The sequence below is a fragment of the Coloeus monedula genome (genome assembly GCF_965178545.1).
Source record: "Coloeus monedula genome assembly, chromosome: Z".
Lineage (NCBI taxonomy): Eukaryota > Metazoa > Chordata > Aves > Passeriformes > Corvidae > Coloeus > Coloeus monedula.
Window position 1 is genome coordinate 19,007,642 of NC_138822.1, and position 22,946 is coordinate 19,030,587.

At 39.6% G+C, this 22,946-nt stretch overlaps 1 protein-coding gene across 1 annotated transcript; it reads left to right on the forward strand.

Moving 5' to 3' along the window:
- Positions 1 to 54: 54 nt before the first annotated feature.
- Positions 55 to 13,975, forward strand: LOC309584814 (uncharacterized protein C9orf85 homolog). Its single transcript, XM_082301103.1, has 4 exons — positions 55 to 180; positions 10,123 to 10,229; positions 12,589 to 12,702; positions 13,505 to 13,975. The coding sequence occupies exons 1-4, from the start codon at positions 79 to 81 to the stop codon at positions 13,680 to 13,682; spliced, it is 501 nt and encodes a 166-aa protein (XP_082157229.1). The 5' UTR covers positions 55 to 78; the 3' UTR covers positions 13,683 to 13,975.
- The last annotated feature ends 8,971 nt before the right edge of the window (positions 13,976 to 22,946 follow it).

Below are 22,946 nucleotides of genomic sequence, written 5' to 3' on the forward strand. Positions count from 1 at the left end.
ATGGGGGCGCACCCCGGCGGCACCGCCCAGCGCGGGCGGGCCCGCGGAGCGGTTCCGGGGCACGCGGCACCGGCCGGGATGAGCTCGGAGCGGGGGAACGTGGCGCGCACGCGGCCCCAGCGCCACCAGAACGCGCGCGCCTTCAAGAACGACAAGTACGATACCAGCGCCCGGTGCAAGGTAGGCGGGGGCGGGCTCGGGCTTGTCCCGGCGTCAGAAGCCGGCCCTCTGAAACCGCCGGAGCGGTGGGAAGGGTTTCTTGCCAAAGCATGGATAGGTCCTTCTACGGCCACTGAAGCCATGGCCTGTCCCTGTGAGGTCTGCTATCATGTCCTGAAAGGCGTCGGGATTGCAAACAAAGTCACGCGGCAGTGGATACCGAGGTACCGTTTTACTGATGGAGATACCGGGTCCGCCCACACCAGACACAGTGCTGCTAAGGGAGAATCGTTACAATACATTTCAGTCAGTTGTCACTGTGAGCAAATGTGTAGTGTGAAACTTAAATCATACTTATGACCTGAAAGGACCTAGTTAAGCCAAATAATTATTAAGAGGAAGACTGAAATAAAGCACTTACATTTGTGCAGTGAGTGCAGTAATTAAATGTACCATGGCACATTATCCATATGACTTCTTGAAAGGTGTTTGGTCTTCTCAAGGTTTGGGACTAGTGGTCATAACTCAGGCATCTTGATGTATTGAGAGTTTAGTTTGAACATCTTCCCCCCATCACACATATAAGTGTCCAGCTTCAATTTGCATACTTTTGAGACAACTTTCATGTGTACTTTAATTTCTTTTAAAAAAAGAGGGGCTCTTCTGATTAGTTGGATAGAAAGGTGCCTTCAGCTAGTCTATTGGCACTTCTGCTACTAACGTTATCATCTTCACTGTTATTTCAGAAGACTCTTGTCTTTTTTGGTTCTAAGGAAGGGAAGGGAAATGGTCTACAATATATTCTTGAAACACGCTCTGGGCTTGTAGTTCTGGTAACATAATACTGGGAAAGGGTTGAAGAACACGTAGTGTGTCTGAGCCGTAACACCACCAAAGTGGGATGTTTCATCTTGCAGGCTAAACTGAGAAGGTGAATAAGACAAAAGAGAAGATGAACAATCTAGGAAAGTTTATCTGATGCTATTTCTGTCATATCAATATCCATTTAACTGAACCTGCTTGGGTTGTCAGAAAGAGCTGGGAGGAGGGGAACATAGTAGTAAGTTAAAGCCTTGATGCCAAAGAGGGAGGTTTGGGCTTTTTCTGAGTTTGTTTTGGTTGGTTTTTTAGTTGTTGTAGGACTGGTTCTGCAGGTTGAACAGGCTGCTTTCCTAGGAGTCTAAGCAGTGACAATATTATTTGTTGTGTAAGTCACTGCATGACCTCTGATAGGAGAGTATTTTCTGTCTGGGTACAAACATACACACACAAAAATATCCTAGAGAGTTGGTCTGTCAGAAAAGTTTTCAAAGAGAAGCTGAATCCTGGTATCAGTTTTGTAACTGAAATAATCACTTTAATACCTACATGGCTGTTTTTCTGTTTTTCTTCTCTTGAAAAATATTTTATATCCTGTAGGACTGGCTACACAATATCATGCACTCAAATAATTATATATTTTTTTAATGTAGCCAGGGTTTGCTGTGGACATCTACTTGTCTCTTTTTTCTTTCCATTTCAAGTAAATGATTTCTCTTCTCTCTATGCCTGCCAGTTCATGGAGAGGGCTGAGCGTGTGGAAGAAGCATCCTGAAGAACGCACTTCCTATTCTGGGGTTAGATAATGTGTGGTAAGGGGAAGGATACATTCCTTTTTCTTGTGGCATACTGTCATGTAAAAATTCAAGTCCTAAGGTATCGTCGTATTTTTGGCATGATATTCCCCAATTTAGTGTTCCCACTGAAACTCTAAACCATGCACCACTCACTCACTCACTCACCCCTCTCCCTGCCTCTCTCCCTGAATAGCCCTGGAGAGGAGAATTGGAGGCACAAAAGGCAAAGATCACAGGTTCAAATAGCGACAATTTACTGGAAAGAACAAATGAAATAAGAAAATGAACAGTAACAGCAACAAAGCGATGACAGTGTAGAAGAGATGATTCACACACAAGTGCTCACTGTGTGGGACTGATGGCCTGGTGGTACCAGACCACACCATGCTGTGTCACCTGGAAGGGACCCCTACCCCCGTTTCTGGAAAATGATGTAAGGTGGTATAGAGTAACCTTTGTGTCCTAGCCCTGACCCTCCTGGATCCTGGAGAAATTAACCCTGGCTTGGCCAGAACCAGGACAGGGATACACAGGGGTCATTATAATGATGACTAGCCCCATTTGTGCTGTTTGTGAAATTTGTAAAGAAGTTAGACTAGCAAAGATAAAGTGGTGATCAATGTCATTGTTTAGATATGGACTATGGTAAATGATGACAGTTTTGCATCTCTGTCTTTTGTACTCCTGGATGATCAGATGTGTCATGGATGTTCAAGGTGTGATGAGGAAAAGGAAGAAATAGTAGAAATTCTATCACAGGACTGATACAGGTGTGGGGCTAACTCCTTTCTACCTCTCATTAGCTCAGTAGATCAAAAGAATGCTTAAATCTCCTCAAAGAGAGTGGCTCTCCTGTAAATCACTGTTAGACATATGGGGGTATTTGTATTTGCCCTGTCTACTGTTGTACACTGTCCAATGCAATACTATCTTGAAAGGCTGCAAAATGCTTATCAGCTTAAAATTTGGATCCTGCTGCTATTGTGCACTGCATTAGCAATGTTGATTATTTACTACAAGAGCTTCAGGTTGTACAGTGGGTGGAGTTGAGGTAGTTAATTATGGTGTTATTGCTGTTTCTCTCAGTGAAACAGTGCAGAGAAAATTGATCTAACAGTATTTTGACTTTTCTCTGCTGGCAGTCATTATCCAGTTGGTTTGTGGTTTTTTGAAATGTTTTATGCTCTTTATCTGACACTGACCGTGTCATCCATTTTCTAATCTTAAAGGCTACAGATCTGATTACTTGCAGAACATGCTAGAAGATCCATCTCTCTTTCCTCTAATGATCAGTCTTTACTACAACATTACCACAGCATAGCTCTGAGATAGGCTTGTTGAGGTGAAACATCCTTGCAACAAAGTACCATGCCTCTCTACTGTATTTGGAAAGCAGCCTACAACAATGCTGGAAAAGTTTGCGTCTTAGGATGACCTGAAGAAGGAATAGCCAGGACAGGGTAAGACACTGTCTTGTTAGTTATTGAATCTTGGAATTTGTTGATGGGTGTTTGCATTACATGGTATATTCCAGAATAGCTCTTCGCAGCACCAAGCTGAGGACTATACATTATGTTGTATGAATATACATTTTATGTAAAGTATATTACATAAGTCATCATGGAAGCTGCAGTAATTCTAGAAATGAAAGCAAATATCATTCAATGAGAACATTTAGAATTCCATACTAGTCAGATGGTAAACCACAAAGTGATTCACATTTACACTAAAATTACTGATTTGTTTCTCTGTTTCTTTATTTTCATTAAGTACACCCAAGATGATAATCAACATTTCCCTAAATTTCAGGCGTTATTAACTCTGAACCTCAGCTTTACCACAGTGTTGATGTCATTTACTTTTTCAGCTGGGTGCCTAAATAAATCACTTGTTTTAGTGGAAACACTGGTTGAGACTGTGGGAAAACACTAGGAACAGAACAGCTGAATATAGAGCTTGAACGCTGAGTCAATAATCATGTTTTGAAGCACAGAAGGGAGATAAAGATAAACCAGTGGCCAACTGGAATTGTTAGATAACCATATTGCAGTTTTTTTAGATTATGTTCTTGCTGCAGCATAGAGCCGCTGGGTCGGCTGAAGTCTGCTCTCTAGCCACTCCTGTTACTCTGGGTTCAGAAGTACATTCAGTCTTGGGTTGTAATCTTTCATGTAGGGAAAATAGGAGCAAATATAACATCTGCTCTGGACTCTAACCCAACTCTGGAGGTGGGGCAGAGAGTGAGAGAAAGAATGTGTGGGTAGGTGCAGGAGATGTGTCTGGGGTGTGTGTGTTTATGTGTCTTTGTGTATTTTCCATTCTTTCTGGGGGAGATGGTGAGAGTCCTTCCAGTGCTCTCTTAAATGCTATCCATATGTTGCTTAAATTTTGAAACAGACTTGATGAGAAAATATCTGTAGAAAAAGGAATTTCAAGTAATACTGATACAATATGTGAGCAAGTGAAGCTCTAGGGGGGACAATTTCAGCCTGTGAAATGTGTATTAGAACCCTGAAATTTGGCATCTGGTAGCTCAGTTTCGTATTTGTCCATTTGCACTGACCTTCTATAGCTGCTTTACAGTCATGTGCTGGAGATCCTGTGGAGTTTTGTTTTTCTGAGAAGTTAGTTGTTCAGAAACCCTGCATTCGTCCATGTGCTGCATTCATCCATGTGCTGCATTCATCCTTGCTGATTGAAGCAGTGTCACCTGTGTTTCTGTTTCTAAACAAGGAAGTTTATGTGTGGCATTAACATTACACTCATTTACAGCAGAATAGACCACTGATATGTGCTCAGTAGCAGGAATCTGCTTTCAATAGAGGAAATCAAAATACCCATAGGTTCACATGTAATTAGAAGCTTACAAACAGATGGTGAAGCTTCTTTGAAGCCCTGTCATTACGTCTCGCCTGTGAGCATTTTATGCTAGTTTTAGCTAGGGATTATTTTGTGTGCCAAGTTAGTAGGTGTAGGTGCATTCATTTGCTTTAATATACTCTGAACAGCTTTTGGCAGGTTGTTAGGTGATTTAATATTGGGTTACATGGGCAGAGGATGTTGGTTTGTTAATGTACAACTGACTGAGCGTATAGTGTGCACATGAAATATTTTGTGGCTTCATACTTTAAGACTGTTTAGATATGTCTGTATTGCATAACTGTAATTTCCCTGGAGCATGTATAGACATGATGTAAGCACTGGATGAGTTGCACTTGTCCTTGGAGCAAAGTACACTAAAGAAAAGAGAGAGCTATTGACTAAATGAGCATAAAGAAAACCCCAGAGAAACTGCTGCTACAGAAACGTAATATAACATGTTGGAGTTGTTTTCACACCAAGAAGTTAATTTCAGACCACAAGCACTACCTCCTATTTGTGTGTGAGGGCCTGACTACCTGCAGAAAAGGTGGTTAGAAAAGTTGGAAAAGAATAATGAAGTTTACAACCCTTGTGCAGGTCTTTGTGTGGGTTCTTGGGTTTTTTAATACCCTTAAGGGAAAGCAAGCTATTAAATGGGCAAAAGGAAGAAAATATGAGTATGTGAAAGTTTGAACACTATAGAAAATATATTAAAAAGTAAGTTTTAATAGGAAAAGTAAGCACCGGAGGGGTTTCTTTTATTTTACTAGTGACTTCCCCATTCTGACTGGGAACTGAGAAACAAGAAAAGTTTGTCTTCCAGTTTATTACGAGAACTTCTCTCACATATTTTTTAGCAATTTTAGAAATCTGAAAAAACAGATTATTCAAGTCTTCCATTAGGGACAGTTTTCTTTACTTCTTTAAGTCTGCATTGCTTTTGAAAGTGGTATGTTACGGGTTTTTTTTGGCCAGAGGAAATGCTGAATTAAGTGTAAAAAGCCACAGTAAATTAGAAATTTGTTTTAGTAATAGTGCCATTTAAATATCATGCTTTTTTTTTTTTTTCCTGAGCAAAATAAACCTAAAAGACAAACACAAGTTAAACTCTGTAACTGCTTTCTTTACATCAATCCGTCATTCTCTATTGCCTTTCTAAACCAACTGCCTGATAGGGTTGTAGAGTTGTAGTCTCTCTTGTATTCAGCTGTGCTGAGCCAATGATTAATGACAACGCCCCGTATTGAAGTATCAAAATTGAATAAAAAGTACAGGAAATTGCTGAAGAGGAAGAAGATGCTGTATGTGTGCCCCTTAGAAGGAGAAAATTAGAACTTCAAAGCTGTTGTCTTTTTTCCAGTTTGTGACCTTCTGAGCAGATGCAACGTGATTTCTTCATGGGTAGCTGTGTAAGATTTGTGGTCTTATCATGTTGAAAAGTCCAGGCATCTTTATCCCTGGATCAGGATGCTTAATGTGATTTTTGACACACATAAATGTGATTATAGAATCATATAATGGTTTGAGTTGAAAGGGACCTTAAAGATTGTCTAGTTCCACCCCCCCTGTCATAAGCAGAGACACCTTCCTCTAGACCCGGTTGCTCAGAGCCCCATCCAGCCTGGTCTTGAGCACTGCCAGGGGTGGGCCATCCTCAGCTTTTCTGGTCAACCTGTTCCAGTGCCTCACCACTCTCACAGTAAAGAATTTCTTCCTAAGATCTGATTTAAACCTACTCTTTCAGTTTTAAGCCATCCCCCCTTGTCTTGTCACTACATCCTCTTGTAAAAGTCCCTCTCCCGCTCTCCTGTAGCCCCCTTCAGGTACTGGGAGGTGCTCTAAGGTCCCCATTCTCTTCTCCAGGCTGAACAGCCCCAGCTCTCAGCCTGCCTTCAAGGAGAGGTGCTCTAGTCCTGTGATCTGCTTAGTGGCCCTCCTTTGGACTTGTTCCGACATGTCCATGTCTTTCTTGTCTTGGGGATCCCAGAGCTGAATGCCTATGTGGTGTCTCACAAGAGCAATGTGAATGGGGAGAATCTCCTCCCTTGCCTTGCTGGCTGACTTTGTGAGCTGCAAATGCACACTGCTGGCTCATGTTGAGCTTCTCATCCACCAACACCCACAAAGTCCTTTCCCTCAGAGTACTCCCTGTCCATTCTCCACCCACCATATATTTGTGCTTGGCATTGCCACAACCCAGGTGCAGGACCCTGCACTTGGCCTTGTTGAACTTCATGAGATTTGTACAGGTCCACCTCTCAAACCTGTCCAGGTCCCTCTGTATGGCATCCCTTCCCTTCAATGTGTTGACCACATCATAAAGGTTGGTGTCACTGGCAAACTTGCTGAGGGTACACACTCAATCCCACTGGCTTAATGCCTTCTCCATGTCCTATGTAACCAGGTCTTTGGTATCCTGAATCCCTCCTGAGAGGACCCATGTTTTCCTGAGTCTGTCTTTTATCACCAATGTACCTAAAGAACCTTTTATTTCTTACCCTTGGTGTCCTTTGTCAGATTTATTTTGCCAGTACTTAACTTTCCTAACCATCTCCCTGACTCTTTGGACGATTTCTGTGTATTCCTCCCAGGGTACTTTTCCCTGCTTGCACCCTCTGTAAGCTACCTGTTTAAGGTTCTCCAGGGAGCTCATCCATGTTCATCCATGCAGGCTTCTTGGTTTTCTTTCTTGATTTCCTCTTTGTAGGGATGCATTGCACTTGAACCTGAAGGAGACAACCCTTCAATATCATCCAGCTCTCTTGGGCCACTCTTCCCTCCAGGGTCCTATCCCATGGCACTCCACTGAGGAGATCCTTGAAGATGCCAAAGTCTGCCCTCTTTTAGTCCAGGGTGGTGATCTTCTTCCCACACTCCTCACTGCCCCAAGGACCTTAAAATTTGCCACTTCATGATCACTGCAGCCCAGGCTGCTCTTGAGCTTCACGTTCACCAGCCCCTCCTTGTTGGTGAGAGCAAGGTCCAGCACAGCACCTCTCCTTGTTGGCTCTTCTATCACTTGGAGTAGCCAGTTGTCATCAGTGTATGCTAGGAACCTCCTGGATTGCCTATGCCCTGCTGTAGTGCCCCTTCATCTTCGGCATCTTTGGCTTTTGGGATGGTCAGTGTTTCAGTATGACTGAAAAAAGAAAAAGAAGAAAAAAGAAATGCATCACTGTGTGATCATTGTGTATTCTGGAGCCAGATGGTAAGAGTATTGGGATGGGGAAGAGCTTTATAAAGCTCCACTAATAATAACTATGTGTATTTCCTTGTTTCATAGCAAATATTTAGCAGAATTTGTAATAGGCTGCCTGTTTGATGAACTTTGCATTTGCTTCGGATGAGAGGTTTCTGAAGTAGTTCCTATTTCATTCTTCTGCACTGGGAGTGCCACATGCAGTCCTGAGCATGGCCTCTTGCATTCCAAGTCCTTTAGGCATTGCTGAGCCTGCCCCTGCATCACAAAGTGTCTCCTGACCCCAGCCCCAGCCAAGGATGCTGTCTTCATCCAGGAAGCTACCTGCTTCTTTGGAAAGACAACCATCTGCCTTCAGCTTAAGCTACTGCAGTCTTTTGGCATTCACTGGTTTCTGCCTTAGCAAAACTGAAAATAGCTGTGTTAATAAATGTATCCCCACCTGGAGAAACAAATTACAGTGTTTGTATCTTACTCCCCTCCTGCATTACCAGTCAATGCAAGTCAGGCGAGTGAGGGGGAGCGCTGGGAAGTTCTGGCTAGTTTACCAGTTGCTAGAAGCTTATGTGGGCTATGCCACTTGGAGTCGTACTCTGTGCTGGTCAAGCACTGAAAAGAAGGCTTATCTTTGAACTGCATGAGTTTTGAAAGACTGAGCACAGGCACTGCTCACAGCGGTTTGAATTGCAAGATATTGATTTGTGACATATTGAATTGCTTTTAACAGATATCTGCTGAGAACTTACCAATGATTTTCTTATCTCAGAAATTTTGCGCATTAACAAATTGCTTGTATTTTTTTGAAAATATATTTGTAATTCATCAGAACCGCAGCTTTCTGTATTGAATATTCACGCAGTATGCAAAACCTTGTTTGGTTGGTTTCTTAATATGCCACGTCTGCATTTGATTATTTAGAAAACAGCCAGAAAGCACCACACCTTCAGTTAACCATACCATGGGAAAACTCGTACTGGATGTGTAAGTTTAATAAAAAAGGAGATAATGGAACACAAGTCTCAGAGTATAGTTTCACTTGAAAGTAGCATTTCCTCTGCCATATACATTTTTTGGAATAGAATAAGATACTGTATTTTTAAAGCTTGGCTTTTTTTTTTTTTGTCTTCTGAATTGAAGTAGAGCTTTGTGGAGTAGTAGGAAGCTCTTGTGGGTCACAAAGGCAGGAAATTACTTCAGAAGATTCTGTATTCATAGAATAACCTTTTTCAGTTTATCTGTAAAAGAATAATATGAACTGTAATCCAGATTAATACAGAATCACTCCTTTTAGGTATGGTAAAAAGCAGACGTGGTTTAAACCACTTTAATAATGCAATGTTGATATGGTAGCCATTTAAAAACTACCTTTAAAAATACATATTTTATTATATGCTTTTTTAAATTGTGAAATTTATACTTTTAAATTTTTGAATGAATATGAAAATCCATGTGATGGATAACATTACTGCTGGCCTTCTTAGATAGAGAAGAAACAAAATTAGGTTGAGCATACAAGGATGTTGCTTGTTATTTAAGGTAAGACTGTGGTTTGGTACCACTTCCCATCTGAGAATAACTTCTCTTGTGCAAATACTACTGGCCAGGTGACGTTTTATGTTTCTGAGAAAGTTAAACACAAAATGTTGTAGGAGATATTAAGGTAAATTTTTCATTGTCTTGAAAATATACCATGGTTTAAATTACCATTTTAAGGATTTTGTCTTAGGTACAGAAAGCAAAAGTATTTTCCATAAAAGAAGGCTAGGATTAGAGAGAGACTGAATAATTTGACTGCAAGTAGTGTGTGGATTCTACTTCATTGTTATCTGAGAAAAAATCCTGGGACTGTTTAAACTATGTAGTATAGTAATAGCTTCAACAATAGTAAGTTATATGCTAAGTCTTGTAAGGTGTCTTCTTTGGACAAAAACTGTAATTCAGGGCTCATTTCTTCTTAAATCCATTTGGTAAAATGTCTAGAGATGAAAAGAATAAAATACCTACAGTAATCAATTATCAACGATATAACAACATAAAGAGCTACTACTGTCAAGAATATTAAAATTATAATAATAATGTTAATGTAGTCTTTAACCTTAAGGTACTCTTTCCATTGAAGAAAATTGCTAGACCTAAATGTATATGAAATGCTTAATGTTAATATCAAGCAAACATATCTATAATACTGTATTAATCATATAGTGGGTGAAAATGCTTTCTAAGCAAGATTATACTCTTTACTGGAGGAAGTCATCAATGTATTTTTATTTTTATTTATTTATTCAGAAAATAAATGCTAAGCTTCATGATGGAGTGTGTCAGCATTGCAAAGGTATCTTGGAGTGGCGAGTAAAATTCAGAAAGTACAAACTACTGACAAAACCTAAAAAATGGTGAGTTAAGATACTTTTTATTAATTGTTGATCATGTCATTTGTGAGCTTTTGGAAAATATTCTGGCTTTGGAAACTCACAAAAGAAGCTGCTGTTATGCAACATTTTTCAAATTTGGAGTCTGCAATGACTATATAGGCAATGTTAATTTTCTAATTCATAAGTCTTTTGTCTTAAACTTTTGAAGAGAAGACACAGAGGAAAAGCAATTGCTTCCCTCTTTGCTGTTAAAACTGGTTGAACTGTGGACCCATAAGTTTCCAAGACCATCAGTGCATCCTCCTGAAGAAAAAGTGAAACCTGAACCTGTTGTAACATGATTATCTAAGTCTTGTTTCAAGTCTGTATTAGAGGGATCTGCACATCTCTTGACTTCTGTACTTCACTAATGTTTGCATTAGTGCAAACATGCATTTCATTACCTCTTAGCATGTTTGCTCCTTTTCTGTAAGAAACTATGATCCCAAGTAGTGAATGTTGACATTGTTTGCATATGGTTCTGTATTACTTGGTTTTGTATAACTGTATAACAAAGATGATAAATATTTTAACCTATCACAAACATAAAAATTATTTTAGTTTTCTGAGGCAGATGGTCTCTGCTTCCTTCTTATTTGCTCAGCTGCAGAGGTCCTTACCTCCTGTGGTAGCAGACACAGCCAGTGTTTCAGCAACAAAATATTGAACTGAGAGAAACCACAGCTGGGCTGTGGTGCACGATACAGCCACGTTTGTCACAGTAGCTTGCTCAGCATCTCAGTGTTGCTGTCAGTTACAAACTTCTGAAATACTTAGGAACTGCTTGAAGAGGTTCTGCAAATGTGTGTGCAGTTCCCTGAGCTGATGGTGTATTTTATTTTGGTTTTCAGTAGATCAAAAGGGAAGAAGTGTTTATTCATGGTATATTCCCCACTTGTGTAAAATTTTACTTTTTAATATGCAAACATATATGCAACAGGTATTTTGATGTTAGTAACCAGTTTCACCCTTCTGTGTAAAAAATAAATTATTAGGTAGAAGGCTTGCTGAATAAAAAATAAACATTCTGGGTTCTGTGCATCACAGATGAAGCTGGATTTTGTGGTTTTTTAACTCTTTCTCAAACAACTATGTGCATCCTGTTTTTTTCTGAAAGGGAGGAAAGCAGGCAAAAACCCCATGTAAATCAGGGAAGCATTGGAAGTAGGAAAAGTGACATTGTAGAACAGCAGCTTGTAACAGAATATGTGATGTTCTCCCTCATATTTTTGAACAAGGAAGTTGTGCTTCAGAGCATTCTCGCTTTACAGGTGATGATTTCTAGATTTCAGCAGTGCAAATGGCTGGGTGAGCCACTGTTCTGAAAGGACAAGACTGAAAATTTTTGGCAGATGAAGCTTCTGGGTGAAGTAAAAGCATACTAGATATTAAAAATATGACCATTTTTAAAAAAGAATGAATTATTTATATTGCAAGAGATGGGAATGGAGGACTTCTCTGTACCTCAACTTATTTTTAGTTTTTTAACATCTTTAAAATTATGAATGTTAAGTAGGTTAAAGTAGGTTTTCCCTACTTTATTTCAAGTAATAATTATTAGAAGTTAAACTATTTTTTAAAAGGTATATAAATCTGCCTTGCATTGGTAGTGCCCCTGTTTAGTATGACATGCCAGGGAAGAATTTTGAGGGCATGAGAACCAAGGGAATTACTTTCAAGACACCAGCATTACATGGGGTATATTGTTCTGGGTTATGTTCTCCAGATATACAAGACTTCAGAAATGTCACCTGAATGTTAAGCCATGGCATTTTGGAAATTGCTAGGTCTACAGAGTTTTATCATATTTTTAAAAGGAATAGCCCAAACCTTCTACGTTATTAGGCTGGGTTTGTTGAGAATATTGTTCCATGCAGGCTTGTGTTTGTAGAAAACAAAGTCTAGCACTGACTCAGTTTATAGTCTGAGAAGTTCAAGAGGAAGTCATTGCAGTGTTTGAACTGTAAGCTTTTTATTTGTAAAATCGATGTACTTTTTTATGCCATATGCTACTTTTATCATCAAATGATCAAATCAAAAATGATGCAACTTCTAAAGTAAAAACTACCTACTGAATGGAATGGAAATGTTTCTTTTGTCAAATATAAAAATCTTGATTTAATGTTTCTTCTTCAGTACTCTTTTTAATAATGCTTCCTGAAAAAGGTAAGGGAGGGGGTGATTTTGATAGTGCTACTTGATAAAACACCAAGTGTTTCATTTGAAACTGACTTAAAACATGTTGTTCCTCTTTTGTGGAGTGTGTCTATATTGTATTTGAATGCAGAATGTTTAATAAGTGTCCACAATATTTTTTTAATCATGTTTTCTTTCTCCACAGTGTGAAGTGCCTCCAGAAGACTGTAAAAGACCCTTATCATATGATTTGTCGACCATGTGCTGGTAAACTAGAAATTTGTGCTAAATGTGGGAAACAAGAAGAAATAGTAATTCCGTAAGTAGCTCACAGAGTACATAGTTTCAGTCCTTCAGTGTTTATTCCCCTTGTAATAAGCCTTGTTTGGAAACTGCTGAGAAGGTGTTGTGCTTTATGCTATATTCTCAATAATCCCAACAGGAATCAGTGAGAGTCATTTTCCTCACTTTCTTCAGATGAAACTAGGGGTGAAATGATTATTGATGTTAGTGGGGCTGAGCCATAAAAAAGTCCTACTTGGATAAGACATTTTAACACCAAAGGGTAAATTGCATATCTTCCTTAAGAACAAAGCACTTCAAAACAGCTCTTGGTGCAGAGCATCATAAAATATGCATAAGCCAATTGACTGTTTGCATTTTGTCTGCCACTTGATGATTCAGTTACTAGTGAACAGAAGAACCAAACAAGGACTGATATTGAGCACAGTTAGCACAGTATATTTAGCAAGCTTTTGCCTTTTTTTATTCTTTTACTAGAGTTCTCTCTTTATTGAGCATGATACATAAAACAATAATTTACTAGTTTGTGACAATTGTCCAGCAGTTGCTTACTTGGTCAAGCTGTTCAAATATTTTTCTTTACAGTCTCTTCTGTACTAAATACTGTACTGCATACTTTTCTGTGTTTTATATCCTTCCTTCCTATTCAGTGTGATGTAACTTTAGGGACTTTTTTGCCCCTCTTCTGCTTCTTCCCACCTCCTGCCATCTTCTGTCTTATATTGTGATGGAATGTCAGGAGAATATTCTATTCTCTGTCCCATTCTTGTTTAAGTTCCAGAAGTGGGTGGTGATAACATCCCTCTTGCTTTCTACAGGATTGATAAAGGACAAGACAGAACTGAGAGTGAGACTACTGAAAGTGGCCAAGAGAGCAGTAAGTTGAAGGATGAGCTGGAGTCTGATACAAATTTCAGTAGTGCAGACAGTGATGAATATTCTGATGTGCTTGAAGAACGATTTAAAAGTATGAATTTTGAAACAACAGAGATCTAAAAGTTTGTGTTTATACAAGAGATGATATGCAATCAAATATGGTAAACTAGTGTTTGCCTTAAACTGCTCCAAACCCTGATTTGACATCCAAGGTCTTTGTATGGAAATGTTGGCACTGTGTATAATAATGCTTGTGGGGATTTGTATTAATAAACATTTTTGTGTATTAGGAACAGAATTTCTTTGAAAATAAATTCTATCTTTAAGCATAGTTATTTATTTCATACATGTAACATCTTCCTGTTTTATGGAATAAAGCCTCTTTGTGTAATTGTGTGAAATTCAATATTATGTGACCATTGGAAGTATTATTGCTACTTGGAAATCTACATGAAAGTCTAGAATAAACACAGCCTTGTCATGAAAAGGAAGAGCTAAACCAGTTGTAATGGTTTTCTGAAGGAAGTACTTGCAACATTCTGTCAATGAATCTCCAAATGGTGTCTTACCCTTATGCCTGAGGGTTTTTGTTTTATTTTCCACAAAAACAGAAACAAATGTGTAAATGCCATCACCAGTACAGTTCATGAACAGTTAATCCTTATTTACCATGTATGAGTATGCATTACAGATTTGTAATTGTTGTTGCTATCAATGTTTTGTAAAGAACAAGACCTGCAGACTGTTTAGAATTTCTCATAACTAGTCTCACACTTTCTTTTCATTTTCAGAATTCAGAGATTCCTCTGGATCTGATGTCGTTTTCTCTGATTTGAAAGTACTTTCATAGTGGAGTGATGCTTATAGTTACTCCCATCCCAATTTCTATTCCAGTGTTGATTAGGCTGTACAAAGAACTGAAGTTTATGGGATTCAGGATGGTTTGATTTCTTCTGTACTGTCTTCTTCCTCTCTACATTTAACTGACAGTATGTGTATACATTAACCTGTGACATTATGCTATGCCACATCTGCTTTGGTGCTTTCCCTGAATTACAGTAGTGAGCATGGAAAAATTTGATTCTCAAACAATGTTTTTTAAATGCCCTGTGAGGAAATTCAGCTCTGAGATTGTTACCCATCCCTGTCCTGGAATGAAGGAAACACTGAAACTTAGTCCTTTGGGTGCACATAGGCACCTGTGTCTGTCCTGTGAAGCTGGAAAACAGCGAGAGGTGTTCAGTGGCGGAAAAGGAGGTTGTCAGGTGTGTTCAGAAGTGTGGCTCTGAAGGTCACGTTTCACTGACGGATAAGTCCTCCCAACAGGACAGCAGTGACATCTGACTTAGTGCCACATCTGTCACCCTGCCAGTTGACATCAACAAGGGCGGAGTAAACAAGGGATATCCCACGCACACAGTGCAGATGACCAGGTAGGAGAATAGGTAGAGGGAAGTTAATAAGTAATCTGGATTTAGCTTCAGAAAGGGTCCCTCTGAATGGGAAACCATGACTGTCACCAAAAGTGAACTTGGCTTTTGAAAGTTACATACGTATGGGAAATGTTCTTCCACTTGGAAAAAATTATAATGGCCTAGTCCTTTGTCAAAAGGTGAGAGGAAATCCTGGAATGGTAGGAAAGCATGTCATGGAACTGGCAGGAGCTGTACAATGAGAAAATAAGGGGAAGAATTCTCATAGTGGTGACACAACCTGTCAGTACCAGGAGTGAGCAGAGCGACGCAGATAAACTATGTCTTGCAGCACAGTACTAAAATGTTTGTACAGAGGGAAAGTCCTCTGCAGTCTTCATGTCACTCCTGATGCTCTGTTCAGAGTTGGTACTAGAGCTGATGAAACTTTGCTGTGGGTGAGCACAGCTGCAGTGGTGGCCGACTGGTGTTAGTGAAGCCTACCTGAAGACAGTTTTTGGTTCTGGCAAGCCTTCTGTCTTTGGTTGTCACTGGCTGAAGGATATACTGCTGGAAATAATTTCTGGAACACCATTTCCAGAGTTGTTGTAAGTCAGCTTACAAAATGGCAGCTTTGCAAGGGAAAAGGAGTTTGCATTTTACTGAAGACACTTCTAACATGAGTAAAAGGAACAGCTGTAATTTTCTTGTTTAATTTTGTCTGAAGTTAGGGTATATTTGGAACTGCATTAAGCTGTTATAACTCAGACTTATATAGAGTTTCTGAATATCAGGGGTTTGGGTTTTTTTTTTCTTTTTGAGGAACTTATTGAACAGAGGATTATGCAGGGGTAGGACCCCTTTAGATGCTGATCTTCAGTAAAATCATATACAAATGAGAGTATTGTTTAAAAAGAAAGATTGAAAGTCATCAGAAAGATTTTTGAGAAGATCTTCAGGGTAGTCAATTAATGGAATGATTTTTAGAGTTTTTGATTGAGATTTTGAAAGCTTTCTACCCCCTCTTTCACAAATAATAATGAATTTGTATTTCTAAACGTTAAAGGAGAGGAAATAAAAATACCCCAGTGCCTGCAGGATATTGAGATGCAGTTTAAATGGTATGGCAGATCAAGGGTTTCAGGATTTGGACCTTGCAGTGCCTCACCAAATACATTACTGAAAAAGAAAATTATAGATGTTAATAATTAGTCATCTGAAGAATAATTGATGCATCACAAGTGATACAGTGATGCTGCTGACAGTTGAGTTCCTGTTACCAGATTGCCCCTTAGGAGTGTCGTTTGTCATGACTCAACACTGAAGTAATGAATGAGATAGTGGTCTGCTGGTATGTGTGAGGCAGGCATGCCAGGTGATTCTTATTCCACAAGGGGAAATGCTCATCATAGGCTGGAGCTGTCAGAACTCATCACTGTTGACTTGTACACATTTCTGGAAATCAAATTCCCATGTACAATGATTTCTTAAGACAACCTGGATTCATTGCAGTATGAGGAGAATCTGGTATGGACATGGTGCTACCTCCCAGCATAATTCCTTAAGAATCTTATCGGTCAAAGTTCACAGGCGTCTCTGAGGCATCCTATCATCAAATGTTTCGAATGATCAGGTGATGCAAAAAATATTGCCCAATGATTTACTTCCAGTTTTGCATGGGCTGGGCTTTTCTATTCTTCTCTTGGCTACTGATTACTCTGTATTCCTCTAAAATACTGAAATAATACCAGCCTCTGATGGTTTATAGAACTACTGGTTAATTAAGAAAAGTACAGCTTGCTTTCTCCCTATAATGGGCATGTACTTGGATGTTGAGATGCAAATCATAGCATTAGCAAGGAAAATAGAAGAAAATATAGCAGGTCATCAAATGTGACCCACCTTGTAAACTTCTAGCCCTATAATTATGTATGTTTTCTTTGTTTAGGAGTTCTCATAAGTAAATGTATGCTGGTAGAAAATGCAAAATTGAGTGCTTATTGGAAGCACCAGCCTGACTTACAAAGTTAATGAGGAAAGCTTTGTAAGTGACACGGAGAGACGTTTTTCATTATCAGATGTTTAGGGAGCTGCTCACGCAGACTGCCAGCATCTCACTTAATTCCCCTGCCTACCTGTTATCTGAAAGCGAATACAACTCAAAACTCTGTGGAAAAGAAGGTAGGGACTCTGCATGCATGCTTATCACATACAGTGAATTTGTAAAGTAGGATTCCTAAACTTTGAAACAGTTGGAGTGAGCTTTTTCTATGGATTGATAACATATTCACAGGCAAATTATCTGTAGCAGAAGTGAAATATTTGGCTTATTTCAGATAGCAGACTTTTCTGTTGGACCCCCTGAAATAGTTAAGATGAAATCACATAGAAATTATATCTTTTTTTTTTTCCTTTTTTTTTCTTTCCTTTTTTTTTTTTTTCCCTGAAGCCAATGAGAAAACACCTATTTGTAATAAGAGGGGTGGCACTCATAATTCAGTCGTCAATAAGAAGCTTGAATTTGAGGATATGAAAACAGGAGTCAAAGGCATTAAGATTTTACCTGAATCTCTTTTTGCATTTCTGTCTGACATAACTTTAGAATCCCAAATTGAAAGGATCTGTAAACAAAAAAAGGCCTATGCCTGTTATAGAATGGCAGCACTCACTTGAAACCTCTCTCTTTTGGACAGCTTGCATTTTTGAGCCTCAAGATTGTTATATCTCTTCTTCACTTGACTTGCAGTTTCCCTAATCTTGTGTGAACAAGTATGACACCGTGTGTCAAAACTATCTATGAAAAGTATCCATTGTTGAGTTATTACTATATGTATCAACAGTGAAACTTGTAGTGTTATTGAATAGGAGTGGCAAAGCTACATGTGTAACAGTTTGGTTTGGTTTTTTTCTCATAGGCTCTGTCTCCTGACTATTGTGTTCCTTTTAGGGTTATTTCGTATTCTTTTCCCACAGCCACTGCACTGTGGAAGTTGCTAGCTGGCATGAGAGCTGATACAGCCTCTGACTGTCAGCAACAATGTATTACTCTGGGTTATTCCCAGCAGGAGGAACAGAATTGATGCCAGAACCATAAAACAAACTGCTCTGCTTTGTAGGTCCATATTGGAGATGGATGGTGTGGGCTTCATCAGACACAAGGGAAGCTTCTACCAGCTGCTCAGACAGAACAACCCCGTGGCACCCCCACTACCAAAACATTGCCGTGCAAACCCAATACAAAGTGGTAATGTTTGTGAGATGTATGTGAAGTGAAATAAAGCCATGGGTCGTGGGGAAAAAGATGAAAAGGCCCCACAACATTTTTTAATAGTATCAGAGAAATGCAGAATAATCCCAAACTTCCCATTTCCAAGGAATAATTAGCCCCATAAAACCAGACTACTTCTATTCTTTTTACCAAGAGCAGATTTACTACTGCCTACATGACAAAGATTTTAAAAGTCTTTCTTTGGAAATGGATAATGTCTCATTCTCAAAAGAAAATAACTCTTCAATAGCAGCTTAGTCTTTCTGACAATAAGTTAGTGATGGAACTTTTCAGAAGGAACAAGCTTGTACCTGCATTACTTAGAGAAAAGTCATAATACAATCTTTATGTTATAAAACTCTAATCTTATGCTTTGAAAAGATCACAAGGAATTTGCCTAGAAAATATCTAGAAAGTCTCAAGCTCTATTGCCATAATCTTCCCATTTTAGGAAATTGTTGCATTAAAGTTTAAGCCATCCCAAAACTATGCAGTGATCAGAACCTCAGAGCTATGGTTTTTACTGTGTTTCAGCAGAAAGTTTTCCTTTCTTTCCAGTTTTTGTACTATCTTGAGTTGCATTTGGGTATTAGTAGTTCTGACATTATGAACTCTCCTTTCAAGAAAGAATTGGGTTTTGGATCACTGCATCTAACCAGTTGCTTCTTTCTCATCTCCATAGACCTTAGGTCTATGGAGATCAAGCACAGGTTGTGGCTGTCTATGTTACTACAAAAAATCACATTAGCAGCTGACTGGTTGTGAAAAAAGACACCCAAAATCAAAACAAAAAACCCAAACAAAACCAAACCAAACCAAAACCAAACAACAAAATCAACAAACACCCCCCTGTAGAACTCACCCAGGACACTGTCAGAAAGAATCCTGTTAGGCATTCTTGTCCCTTGCCACTCCAGGTGTGTGACAGTTTAGGCCTGTCTCTAGAGGCCAGAAATAAATGTGTGCTCAACTTCCTAAGCAGAGATATTCTGTGTGCTGTTAATGAGAGCAGAGCGTGTGGTCCTGAAGGAAGGGTAATGTATATGCTTTAGTCTTTAAATGGAGAGAACGGCCTCTGTCCAATCTCTGATAGTGTCAGGCAGGGTTGTCCAGCCATGTTTGTCCAAAATGCCTTTTAGAGGCAGAGGGTGGGGAGAAGGTGGGAAGAGGAGGAAGAGGGTGTGGCAGGAAACAACTTGTGAATATAGAAGTACAGAAGTTCACACAGCCTGCACCTGCCTCTCTTCATCTCTGCAATGTTCAGCTGTCACTGTAATGTGCATGGAAATTAGTCCAAATAATAAACCTAGAGTGTTACCAAAATTAGCCTGACACCAAGCTGGTGTTTCTTGCCCCCAGCATGTCAAACTAGGTTTTTGTCAGGTTCCAAGGAATGAAATACCTTGTTGCTGTTTGAGATAGTTTAATTTTAGTTGAAATGAAAGCGATCTAAATGAGACATTTTAATGGACAGTAACTATGCTGTTCAGTACTTCCTCTCGTAGGGCCTTAATGGAAATGATCCAGTACGGGATGGCTCAGATTAAGAATCCCACTCCTAGAACTGAAGTTAGACCTTCACAGTGAAAAAAATACAGAGTTATCTCTACTTCATCTTTGTAATTTGGTAAGCTTTTTAATGAGATTTTGTTTGGGTTTTTTTTGGGGGGGGAGGGGGATGTGGTTTGTTTTTCTTAATATTAAAGCATTAGACTATTAGTGACCCTGTTGAGTGTAGATCTTTTCTTCACAGAGCTACTGCTTTAATATCATGGCTCTGAGTTTCGTTAGCCTGCAACTGGGAATGTGTGGTGGCTCAACAAGAGCCAGCGGTCAAGCCCCAGGCAGCTGCTTGCTCACTGCCCCACCTGCAGGACTGGGGAGAGAATCGGTAGGGGAAAGGCTAGAAAACTCGTGGGATGAGAGGAAGACAATTTGATAAGGAAAGTAAGACTCACACACACAAGCAAAGCAAAGTAAGGAATTAACTGACTGCTCCCCACAGGCAGGCAGGTGTTCAGCTATCTCCTGGAGAGCAGGGCCCCATCACACACAATGGTGACTTGGGAAGATGAGCACCATCACTCCAAATGGCCACCCTTTCTCCTTCTTCCCACCACTCTGTATACTGAGCATGCTGATCTGGAATATCCCTTTGGTGAATTTGGATCACCTGTTCTGGCTCTGTTTCCTCCCAGTCTGCCATGCACCCCTACCTTACTGCTGTGGCAGCATGAAGAGCAGAAAAGGCCTTGGCTCTCTGTAAGCTCTGCTCAGAAATAACAACCACCTCTGTATTGTGAACCCTGTGTTCAGCAGAAACCCAAACCAGCCCCATGCCAGCCACTGTGAAGAAAATTAATGCTACCCCAGCTCTATCAGGACAGAATGCTGAGCTCCTTCTTAAAGGTAAACGATATTACAAGGGAGCTTAATTTACTGATCTTGAGTAAACTATATTGGTAGTTAAACACATTTTCCCTAATTGATTTGGCAACAAAAAGTCCAGTGGGCTTCATGTTTGACATGCTTAAATGAAGAATTGGGTTCCAGCTTTTTCCTTTACGTTTATATTTACAGGAGTGTTTTGCTATCTCATTGTAGACAAGGGCCCCAAATCTGTGTGACAGTTGTTGCTCCAGAGTATAATGCATATATAAATAATCTAGAGTAGATGCACAAAGTCACAGAAGCTCCTTTTTTTCGCTTAGTAAGTGTGGAATGAAGAAAGCAGTGCTGAAAAAAACCCCCTGTGTTTGAAAATCTGAATATTTGTTTGTCATTGCCAAGGTACAAGCCTTTCTGTTAACTGCTTTTACCGACATCCTCAAGTTTCTCTCTTGAAAAAGCTACCTAGCAACACCAGGTGTCACTGTAACAAAGTGAAAAAGTTTGCTTGCAAGTTAGCTTCAAACTTCTTGGTGATACACCAGCCCGCGTATCCCGAAAGGGCTTTGTTTCCGTTCCCCAGGGCTGGCCGGCCAGTTTTTACCTCACAGACATGCAGCTCCTCTTGATCTGTGCACTGAGCTGCCACCCAGACCATCTACACTTCTGGTGAACTTCTGAGGAGATCAAGGGCTGAGTTGGAATTCCTGCTTTCAATCTGAAGTTTGCTTTTAAGGAAAGCTTAAAAAGCCGTACTTCCCAGCCCGCCTAACCCACCTGCAGCTGCAGTAGCACAAGTAGGCAAGTGCTGAGTTTCCAAAAGTCGGAGCTACCGACCTCATACTGTTTGTTGGCCTCTTGTAATGCGAATGTTTATGTAATTAGTACATACACACACGAATAAAAATAAAACCCAAACCAAACAAACAAGTAAACACTGCACAAACACAATAAATTAGACAAATCAAAGGATTATACATTGTTAGATTAAGCTCAGCTCATTAATTTCCTCAGAAGTCTTGGAAAAATCTGGTGTAGAATTGTTGAGAGAGAAAGAAGCCTGAAAATGAAGAAATATTGCCACCAAATGACATTTAATCCAGAACTCTCATTTTCCACACCAACTGCTCGGGAGCACCCTTGAGCCACTAGTTGAGAGGACATAGAGGTGTGCATCAGGACCAACACAATTTTTACTTTTCTGTTTAGGTAGCTGAAAACAAGACAAGATTGAAAAGAGTTAGTCTGCCTTCCTGTGATGAATTCCTTCTCAAAAATCACCTGCTCATTTACCATGATGAGCCAGCCATAACTCAGAGCCAAATGCTCACACAGCTGCTTGCTTGCTTCCTTCTCCTGCAGCATAGGAGAAGGTAGAAGGAGACTGGTGAGATTATTACAGCTTAATAGAGATAGCAAATATAGACCCAACCCTAACCCTAATCCTAGCCCTAAAAATAAAAAATAAAGTAAAAAATGAGTGTTGGAGCAGTGCAAATCAAAAAGAGTTCACTTGTCACTTCCAGGAGCTGTTAATTGTTATAGAAGAGCAGGGTTTTGCCATGAGTAATATTTGTGGGCTGCTGTGGAGAAAGTCAGCTCCATGTCAGCCAGACCCAATACATTCACGTGCTGAATGTGCTTTCTTAATTGTTTCAGTGTCACAGCAAACTCATCTCTGAGTGCCAAAAATACAAATTATTGTAAAACTTTCAATACAGACCTTTGTTGACACACACTGAACAAATTTGTAAGAAACTATGTCAACATACACCTGGGGCTCCATATGTACCAATCTAATGGAATGTTTGCCTCTCACTAAAAGTAAGTCACTGTGTTCACGAAGGGGTAAAATGCATGATAAGCAGGTCTTTTTTTGAAAGAAAGCCTTGAACTTTTATTTTAAAGAGAATTAATGTCTTCTTCATTAGTTAGCAACTTGAAGACTGCCAACAAAAATACCTGTAAGGTGCTGAATATTTAGGATTGAGTTATTTGCAAAAATTTGGGTTTGTGAACAGCAGCAACATTTGGGTTTGTGGTTTGTCTTTCTGTCTTTCGGAGATTTCTCAATCCCTTCACTTCATGAATGTGTGTGTGTTCTGGAGAAGTTTGAGTTCGAGAGAGGTCACAAGAGGGAAAAGGTACAATCATAAGTGCTTAGGAATAGAGACCCGAAAACTACCTGTTGGCCACTCCCCTTGGATTTGGCTTTTCAGAACTCCTTCTTAATTTCCTTCACAATTAATTTAATATTTTGGCTTGTGATTTCTAGAAGAGAAACATGGGCATGAGAGCATTCAAAGCCATGCCAGC

Bases quoted from the DNA above. Each gene is read 5' to 3' on its own strand.
- LOC309584814 (XM_082301103.1), top strand. From the start codon at position 79: ATGAGCTCGGAGCGGGGGAACGTGGCGCGCACGCGGCCCCAGCGCCAC. The intron at 10,230-12,588 runs GTGAGTTAAGAT...CTTTCTCCACAG, and splicing joins CTGACAAAACCTAAAAAATG to TGTGAAGTGCCTCCAGAAGA. The intron at 12,703-13,504 runs GTAAGTAGCTCA...TGCTTTCTACAG, and splicing joins CAAGAAGAAATAGTAATTCC to GATTGATAAAGGACAAGACA.